The sequence below is a fragment of the Myotis yumanensis genome, unplaced genomic scaffold, assembly GCF_028538775.1.
Source record: "Myotis yumanensis isolate MYYU_CA2020_CCGP unplaced genomic scaffold, mMyoYum1.0.hap1 SCAF_9, whole genome shotgun sequence".
In the NCBI taxonomy this organism is placed as follows: domain Eukaryota; kingdom Metazoa; phylum Chordata; class Mammalia; order Chiroptera; family Vespertilionidae; genus Myotis; species Myotis yumanensis.
Window position 1 is genome coordinate 62382545 of NW_027223760.1, and position 10187 is coordinate 62392731.

The 10187-nt window shown below is 45.7% G+C and overlaps 1 protein-coding gene across 1 annotated transcript; it reads right to left on the reverse strand.

Annotated features, from left to right (window-relative positions):
- Positions 1-3354: 3354 nt before the first annotated feature.
- Positions 3355-5419, reverse strand: CYCS (cytochrome c, somatic). The gene is made up of 3 exons (XM_070424450.1): positions 5313-5419; positions 4133-4309; positions 3355-4024 (listed from the first exon to the last, which is right to left on the reverse strand). Exons 2-3 carry the CDS (start codon positions 4299-4301, stop codon positions 3876-3878), a joined length of 318 nt encoding a protein of 105 aa, XP_070280551.1. The 5' UTR covers positions 4302-4309; positions 5313-5419; the 3' UTR covers positions 3355-3875.
- Positions 5420-10187: the final 4768 nt, after the last annotated feature.

Here is a 10187-nt window from a genome sequence, read left to right on the forward strand (position 1 = left end):
GTCTGATGCAATTGAACATTCTGAACCATATCTGAACTAAGAGCATTGTTGAAGGTAAGGGATGGTGAACAGCCTTCCCTGTAGTCAGAAGTAGAGAATTCATATCTGAAATGGGAGGCAAGGGCATGTGAGAAGGGAAGCTAGGGGTGAGATAAGTTTGAAGAACATGGTGAACTTCTACATTAACCCCTGGGAAGACTGGGGGGAGAATCTATAGATATAAAAGGCTAATATGCTAAGTGTCCAACCATTTGGGTAATGTCATATAGCAACACCCAGCTTCCTCTCCCTAGTGACTAGTCACCCTGCAGTTCTTCAGCCCAGGAACAGGACTTGCTTTATAACTAGGTGGAAACACTTTACACTTTAACCGAGAGTCTGTGAAGCATTTTCCTGTGCCTCATCTTGTTTGATCTTCACAGAAGTCCTGGAGTAGGTAAATAGGAGATTCGGTGGAATCCTATTTTCTTTTCATTAGCTGGAAAATGAAGATTTAGAAAACTTAGAAACTTGACCCGACTAAAAAGAAATAAGAATGATGGACCTTGAAAATGACTTCCGGTTTTCTCACTGCGCAGAATATAGTCAAACACTGCTGCAGTTAAATATTTTACCCTTTATTCTCCCTGCATGATCTACAATAATAATCTGCTTCTTGTTGATTATTTACTGCTATGTTGCTGATAATTACCTGAAAGTGAAGTTGGGGGTGCTTCACTGGGCTGAAAAAGTTTAGCTAGATCAGAAAGCAGGTCTAATTAATCAAGTTTATTCTATATAAAAGGCTAAGTTGACTCGCACATGCACGATACACATAAAGCTCTCACTGGCGCCAATAGCACATGTGTGTTTCTGTCATTGTCAATCATGAATTTGGTTGACACTTCTATTATAAAGGGTGAATAGTGATATGAATTCGTGCACTGGGCCAGTATTAAATATATACAAGGACAGACACAGGGTATCTGCTGGTTCAGTTGAACCAGCAATATTAATGAGAATAAGAGACCTGGAGGGATATGAGGTTGTAATCAGACTGGTGGAGTGGCATTCTAATTTCAGAGGTAGGGAGGTTCTTGAAGCAACGACAAGTCTAAATTACAACCAACCATGGGAAAAGTGCTGAGAAGAGTTACAACCAAATAAAACGTTTGAGGCTACAGTGGCACCAAGGATTGATCATTCATTAACTTGTGTGCAGCTATTACCATTATAAGAAAAAAAAAAAGAGAGAGAATGCAGTATATAAGCTAGGTGCTGAAGTTGTAGTGTGTGATTAAGGTCCAGAAGTACAAACAGTAAAGGGCCCATAAAGATGTCATGAATCACCCCATTGGTGTGGCTCAGTGGTTGAGCATCGACCTATGAACCAGGTCACAGGTTCAATCCCCATGGGGGCGCATGTCCCAGGCTGCGGGCTTGATCCCCAGTGTGGGACTTGCAGGAGGCAGCCGATCAATGATTCTCTCATCACTGATGTCTCTATTCCTCTCGTTCTGAAATCAATAAAAATATATTAAAAAAAAAAAAAGATGTCATGAATCTCACACAGGCAGTTCTGCATGAGAAGGGAAGAGTAATGACCTGGAAGACGCCAAGAACACAAAGCCTCTTGTGGACACTGTGGAAGAATAAGCAGGTTCCACCTGGGAGGGCTGCAGAGGTTCAGAGGCCTGGAGAGAGCCATCTCTAGGAGGGAAAGACATGTGAGTTCTGTAGAGAGGAAAATAGAGATGACCCAGTTTACATGGAGTTTTAGAAGGCAGGGCCCATACATGCGATACTCCCAAAGTAATGCTCCTGTGTAAACTTTGGCTGTAACAACCTCCGAGCCTGTTAACACGTTAAGCGCCATGTCAGTCACTGGTGCCGCCAGCATTATTGGTAAAATCGAGTATCGCAGGCTTTACGGAAAGGAAGAAAAAACAAGCTTGGTGCTTAACGTGTTAACTTAGGTACAAATAGGGGACAGCATAGCAGGTCCGTGAATAACATCATTTTGTTAGAAGAGATGCCATAGGAACTTCACTCGTTTATATCAAGTAATCTAGGGTAAAATTGGTTTTGTTATATGCCATTTATCTAAAGTTGCAGAGCCTATCAACAAGACTTACTGTACCTGTTCCATGAGGTAGTGAGGATAAATTGAGATGTGAATGTGCCTTACAACTATAAAGCAATTCAAGTTATGGGACTTGAATTTGGGAAAATGCCATGCTGAATTATCTGGATTACCAACAGATGATTATAGCTGTATGTACATGAAGATTTTATGCCAATGTATTTTTAGTTCACGTGTGAAACTTAAACTCAGGATGGTAAAAAAAATTATAATCAAGGGTGTCAAATGTCCCAGAGAGCATCTGACAAGGTTGAGAATAAAAAGAATATAGACATGGCAGGTCACTGCTAACTTGCTAACTATGAGAGCGGTATTTTTTATGTGATTTTCAAGGAATATGACCTGGATATAAAATGAGTATTTCAGTGCTTACCAGTTAAGAGCTTTCACAGATGTCAATGAATGCTTAACAGCAATCTTATGAGGTAGATTACTTCTATTCTCCAGATGGCAAAAATGAGATTGTGCAAAGCTCTCCTGTAAACCAAGGGTCGAGAACCTTATTCTATAAAGTGCCAGTCTGTATATTAGGCATTGTGGGCCATACAGTCTGTAGCAACTACTCAGCTCCGATGTAGCATGAAAGCAGCCCTAGAGAAGACATAAATGAATGTGGCTGTGTTCCAGTAAAGTGGTTATTTACCAAAACAGGTCCCATGGGCTGTTTGCCAACCCCTACTCTGAATACAATCTAATTTCAAACCCAGCATCTTCTGCATTGTACCACAAATACAATTTAGTCCAATGGTCATAGAGGACAAGTAAATGTAGTATGTAGTATGACTAGTATACTAGTAGTATGACTAGTAACACTGCTGCATCACTTAGGGCTATTGTACTTTTCAACCATTAAAGTTTGGGCGTCAGGCATTAAATTAAGCACATTAGCAAAATCATGATCTGTGACTTTGTTTTTAATTATCTTAAGCCTTATGATGACATAATTTACAATTTTGTGTTGATCTATTCTCTACTTTAATCCTAGTGAGCTGGCAAAAGCACCATTACCAATCACACACATATATAGTCAATGAACAGCTATTCAAGACAATCCTGAATTATAACTTAGTCTGACCTAAAGAATTCACAGTTTGCTCCTATCTTGTCATGCTGAATTTTAAAAGCACCTGACCTTAAAGATCATCTATAAAATGTAGAAGTGTTAAATACTCTTTATTTGATATTATACAGAAACCACACTAAAATGCCTTTCATTCAGTAAAAGGCAACAGTTTAGATACAGGGAATTTTTATTAAATTGGCATAGTTGGGACCAAAGAGATAAAATGATCACTGCCAGCTTATCTGCAGCCCTTCCTTTTAACAAGCTAATGAACACAACCTGAAACACAAGCTAGTCTTGCAGGTCTAAGAGACAGTGAAGGGGTTTCCTCAGAATTTAAACATATTAACACAACCAGTCATAGAAATCTAAATGTAAGCCAATCTCCTACAGGTTTTGAGATGGCACTCGCCACCTCTGTGAAAAGTGGAACACTAGGAATCAAGTCCCACCATACTGTTAGAAGGGAGGACAGTGACAGTGCTTGCTGAACCAAAATGATCATCAAAGCTCAAAAAGCTGACCCTGTTCATTTAACCACAAGCCAATCTTATTTAAATCAGGACTGCCCGAAAGAAATGCTCTATTAGCCATTCATGATCTGAATTCTGGTGTATGAGATCAATTTAAATATGGTACACATAAAAAAAGTCATGAGACATTCGTAATAAATAAGGCAGTGGCCAACTATTACTCATTAGTAGCTTTTTTGAGATAAGCTATCAAGTCTGCCCTCTCTGCGCTCTTCTTAATGCCAGCGAAGATCATTTTTGTTCCAGGGATGTACTTCTTGGGATTCTCCAAATACTCCATCAGGGTCGCCTCACCCCAGGTGATACCTAAACAAGAAGACAGGTGCCGGTAAGTATTTCACACTCCTTTTACAGCGTTCACCTCGGGTCACACCCATGGAACGTGCTTCGGCGATTTCACCGCCTCCCTCTTACCTTTGTTCTTGTTGGCATCCGTGTAAGAAAATCCAGGGGCCTGACCTGTCTTTCGCCCAAAGAGACCATGGAGATTTGGCCCAGTCTTGTGCTTGCCTCCCTTCTCCACAGTATGGCACTGGGCACACTTCTGAACAAAAATCTTCTTGCCCTTCTCAACATCACCCATTTTTAAATCTAAAAACAAAAGACTCAATTTATTAAGTCTTTCCTCCAAGTAAAAATATAGTGGGACCCAATCAACCGGCGATCACCGAATTACTGATCCACTGCAAATCTCTGACAACCACCTTCACTGAGTACATTTGCAATAGACGCTTTAATACCAAAATACTATTTGGAAGAACTTTCTTTAAAAAAACACGCCTCTGCTTCAGCGAGGGAGAGTCAACGCCCAAGCAAGCGAAATGGGAACCTAATTCGAAAGTGTTTCGAAGGATGAGGTCAAGGTCACGAGTGAAGTTTGAAGGTGAGCACGATAAGCCAAAATCGCAGAGATTCCGACTAAAAATGCCTATTTATCAAGACTACAAGTTAAAGCCACTCCTCTCACTGAAGAGGAGACGGAGGACATTAAGGAAAGGGGTGAAGGGGTGGAGGCCGCCTCGGCCCGCGCAGGTCACGCTAAACGGCCTGGCTGCGGGTGAAAGGTCAGCGGGGCGGCGAGGGACCACGAGGTCACCCATCCCGGCCGGTTTCAAGGGGACTGTGACGAACACTCCCTGAGATGCCACGGCGGGTTCAGGGGTGAAGAGACAGGTAGTCGGAAAAAATTACCCCTTCTCCGAGAAACAGCCGCTTTTACTCTCCTTGAAGAAGAATGTGGAGCGCTGCGCACCTCCTCCCACTCCCGCCCTCACCCCGGAAAGCAAGCCCCTCCGCACCGACAACAGGAGGGCCCCGTTCACTCGGCTCCGCTTCCAGACCGCCTCCGGGGGTCTCAGGGCCCCGACCTAGTTGGCTGGGTCCCCCCGCCCCCATCTCAAGCCGTAGCCCACCGGGTTCAGACTGACCACAACTCGGGTTCCTAACTCTTGGCCCGGCCTGCCCGCGTGGGCTCCACCCGGAGATCCCAGGCGCAGGCCTCCAACCGCCCGCGCGCCCCCCGCGATGGTGCGCGCCCCCAGGAGTCGGCCTCCACCCGCTGCCACCTGCTGGGTACTCCGTGCCCTGCGCTCACCGCTCGTTAGTCGCGCGCGACAAGAAGATGCCCACTCGCGAGCCGGACGTCCCGCTCTCTAAGTCCAAGGACACGCCGGTCCGCGCCTAAGTACCGGTGTTGGTGCAACCGAACTCGCTCCGCCCTTTTGCGGCCCGACGTGCGGCCTGGCCTACTGATACGCAGTGACGTTGCCGCATCTCATTGGCTCTAGCCGCCAGGCCCTGCGTCAGCGACCAGCGCGCGCATGCCTGCTAGCAGGGTAGGGTGTACCGCACTGGTGCCCTTCCTGTGGAAGCCTCACTGCCGGGCAGTTACGACAGTCCGCTAGACTTACGTCACGGAGGAGGTTTTGGGCGGGGCTGACATCACCGTCCGGCTTTTGTGTGCATGCGTGGCGCGTGCCGTTGGGGAGGGTGGAGTGGACCCCCGAGGTGGATTGTGGGCGTTATCCTGCTAAGGTAACGGCTCTTGCGCTCGCCGACGTCGGGCCTAGGAGGACGGCGTTTTGCCTTCCGGGATAGAGACGTCTCCTGGCCACTTCCCTTCAGCTGGCGACCTTTACACGCACTTGGTCAGACTTTCACTTCTGGTGCCAGCGGCACCGGGAGAGCGAGCCTGGAGTCAGGCGTTAGGACGGTTGGACACGTGCACCTGACCTTTCTCCCTCCGCCCTGGGACTTTATAAGTCACCTTCCAGGGCGGGGACGGGCACTGCGGGCGCGCAGAGGCTGGATCGGAGCTCTGGCCCCTCACCTGCCCACACCAGTCTCTCTCCCTCGAGGAAGCAGCACTGTCACACGATGAGCACTTTCTTTGAAATCTAGGCCGATTGCACCACCTGTCACCTAGGTGAAGGTCATGGCTGCAGTCATATTAGAGCGCTGGCTTGATCGCCACAGCGTCCGGCTGTGCACTTTCCCTCCAACCAGCGCCCCTGCCGACGTGCTCAGGTGAATCCCTGGAAAGTTTCTTCTGGGCGCCCTTGTCCCTCAGATTCAGCCCCGAGCCCCAGCCGGTTTGGCTCAGTGGGTAGAGCGTCGGCCTGCGGACTGAAGGGCCCCGGGTTTGATTCCGGCCAGGGGCACATGCCTGGGTTGCAGGCTCGATCCCCAGTATGGGGCGAGTGCAGGAGGCAGCTGATCAATGATTCTCTCTCATCATTGATGTTTCTATCTCTCTCTCCCTCTGCCTCTCTTAAATCAATAAAAATATATTTTAAAAACTCCAGCCAGCCCCCGAGTTCTCATGGATTTTTCCTCTTCATAGTTACTGAATACGTATTACTGCCGAGAGGAAATCAGTGGGGACTTTTTCTCCCATAGGAATTGATCATTCGAGCCTCCTTTCTCCCAACCCCAAGTTAAGCAACAGTTGCTTGGAGGTTGAACTAAATGACCTCGGATCCCTTCCAAACCACTGGGCCCATGATTTCTGTTCTAGGCCACCCAATTTCTTTTTATTTTTAGAAAAATTATTAAATATTTTTATTGATTTTTTTTTTTTTTTATAGAGAGGTAGGGAGAGGGAGAAACAGCCGTGTGAAAGAATGTCCATCAGCTGCCCCCTTGCTGGGGATTGAGCCCCTGGGCATGTGCCCCAACAGGGTATCGAACCAGCAACCCCTGGGTGCAGGGGCTACCGCTCAGACACCCGCCAGGGCTCTTTGTGGTTTTAATTTGCATTTCCCTGGTGGCTAATGACATTGAACATCTATTGTGCTTATGGGCCATCTCTATATATTCTTTGGTGAAATGTTTTTTTGTCCGTTTTCTAATTGGATTATTATTTTACTGTTGAATGTTTAGAGTTAATATATTCTAGAAATTAGTTCTTTGTTAGATATGTGGTTTGCAAAATATTTTCTCCTGGTAGATAGCATAGCTTTTCATCCTTTTACCAAGGATCTTCTTTTGCACAGAAGATCATAATTAAATTATGATTAAGACAAATGTATGCATTTTTCTCTTATGGAACACATTTTGGTGTCAAGTCTAAGAACTTACCCCTGAATGAAGCAAATCTAACAAGCATTCCCTCCGTAAGGCACACCGCAGACTTCTTGTGTTTGGCTACACTAGACAGCAATTCAGCACTACGCTTGGGGGCCATTTGAAACAGTGAAATCACCAAGGAAAGACACAGAAAATATGAAAAAAAAAATGTGGCAGGAAGTAGACCACAAAAAGGACACTTTGTTTACGGTGTGAGAACTGAAAAAAAGGAGGCAGCATGTGGCCATGTTGGGCCTCAGCTGGGAGCTCTCTGGGAGAGTTGATGTCAGTGTTCTGGTAGCCTGGTGGGTGGGGGAGGGGGCTGCCCCTCTAGTTGGAGGAGTCAGTACTTTATAAGATCGTTTGCTGGTTTTCTCTGCTTGCCTCTCTAGATCCATTTCCCACCCTTTTTTTTCTCCTGCCTTAGGACAAGGGTGTCTAAGAACGGTGTCCTCTGAGCCCCTTTGCTCTCGGCTTCTGGTTGGGTTTGCCAGCGGGAGGCACTGTAACACTGGGGGGTTGGGAGTGCTGACCTTGCTATTGCTCCTTCCTGGCACCCCACTATTGAGGTTCCCATAACCCTACCCACATCTTTGTAAATAGTCCCTGCCCGAAACTCCCCTCAGGGGAAGCCTTGGGGGCCTGTTCTGCTGAGACCCTTATTGATAAAACTACTCATTTCCAATTTTCAGAATAGTACCCAGTCCTCAGCTATACCTGTGTTTTGCATGCCAGAAATCCTATTTTACCTATCTTCAGAAAATAATCCTCAGGGCTTCTGCCAGGATGAGGGAGGGCAGTTACCTCGCACGGTGAAGGAAGCGCGGTGGGGCAGGGAGAGGATCTAGGTAGCAACTGTGCCTTCCCCTTCAACCTTCCTTGATTTAGCAACCCTCCACCCCACTCCACCCCTGCCTCATACACGCCTGGTACCGAGTTCCTGAGCCTTTTGAGGATTCTGATGTGTAAAGTGGGCTGTTTTCTCCACTGCCAGGGTAGGGCTCTAGTGTCTCTAGCTCAGTGATGGCGAACCTATGACACGCGCGTCAGAGGTGACACGCGAACTCATTTTTTTGGTTGATTTTTCTTTGTTAAATGGCATTTAAACATATAAAATAAATATAAAAAATATAAATCTTTATTTTACTATGGTTGCAAATATCAAAAAATTTCTATATGTGACACGGCACCAGAGTTAAGTTAGGGTTTTTCAAAATGCTGACACGCCGAGCTCAAAAGGTTCGCCATCACTGCTCTAGCTAGTTAGAATCCATCGTTTTTATCCATCTCCTTTCCAAATGTTCCTAACATCTCAGCTCCTATTCCCCCTATTGACCTATGCTTTTACCTATATATATAAAAGCCTAAGCGACCATTATAACCGAACGACTGGAATGACCAGTTGCTATGACACGCCCTGACCACCAGGGGCAGGCGCTCAACTCAGGAGCTGCCCCCTGGTGGTCAGTGTGCTCCCACAGGGAAACTCACCAGCCTGCCAACCTCCTGTGGTCCCTCCCTGCTGCTGGTTGGCCTCCCCTCGCTCCCATAGGCCCTGATTTGGGGGGAGGGGGGTGGCTGGCCAACCACCTGGGGTCCCTTCCCCCAGCCGGCCAGCCAGGCCTAGGGACCCCACCTGTGCATGAATCTGTGCACCAGGCCTCTAGTATATAAGATAAAACAAAAACAAAATAAAAACAAAAAAGTTTACTATAGTTTTCATGGACTTTTCAAAGCAAGTGAAATTATATGCATTGGTTCAATCTGTCTTAATCTGAAAACCTCCATAAATATTTTTGAAACTATTTCATGAGCATGTGATGAGCATATTTGGAGTGTATTCTCTGTGGCCTAAATAAGATCCACTAGCCTTAACAGCCCGCAGTGGGGAGTAGGAGTGCTGAGGATGATGACTAGGACAGACTTCTGAATGAAGGCTGCACCACTGCTGCACAGATGGGTGGAGTGAATACCCATAGTCAGAGTGCAGTTGTCTAGCCCTGCAACCCAGGGCAAGTGCATTCTAAACCCCCAATTCCTACACTGCAGAGGTGCATCTTCCAAAGTTTGTTCTTTGGGATTCTAGTCCAATGATATGCTTTATGATAAAAGGGTCAAATTAGTTTGAGAAATGTGTATACTCTATCCCCTTCACCTTGGGAATTCCCAGATATGTTATATATTAAAGTCTATGGAGAATCCTATCGTAGTCACATGATTTACTTTGTTGCTCCCAGTTTTCTCCAATATTATTTTACCATGTAACTTTTTGCTTCCATAATATCTAATATAACTAGTACTACAGAAAAGACTTTGGAAAATATTCCATAATATTAGCCCAGAATAATTTTAAAGAGGGTGTAACCAAATGACATGTCGGTTATGAAGCAAAAACAAAAAAGAAATCTCGATCAATGCCTCCTAGAAATTCCTTATGAACTTTCCGTGATATACTGTCTAAAATAAACCTCTTGGCACATTAAATGAATTTACCTGCATCTGGGGTAGCTTAACTCTTGTGGACACCTTGCAAAAATGATGAGATTTGGCTTAATTAATATCAAGCCATTTGTTATGGTCTAAATGTTTGTTACCCTAAAATTCATATGCTGACATCCTAATTCCCAAATTTATTTATGAGGACGGGGCCTTGGGAGGTGATTGTCATGAAGGCAGAGCCCTCATGAAGGGGATTAGTGCTCTTATAAAAGAGGCTCCAGAGACCCTTACCCCTTCTACCATGTGAGGATCCAGTGAGAACCTCACCAGACACCAGATCTGCCAGCACCATGACTCTGGACTTTCCAGCCATCAGAACTGAGAAATAAGTTTGTTTATAAGCCACCTAGCATATGGTATTTTGTTATCTAGCAGGCCAAACGGACTAAGACACCATCCTTTC

Excerpts from the sequence above, each read along its gene's own strand:
- CYCS (XM_070424450.1), bottom strand. The coding sequence starts at position 4,301 with ATGGGTGATGTTGAGAAGGGCAAGAAGATTTTTGTTCAGAAGTGTGCC. Across the intron at positions 4,025-4,132 it reads GGATGCCAACAAGAACAAAG|GTATCACCTGGGGTGAGGCG; the intron begins GTAAGAGGGAGG and ends CTTCTTGTTTAG.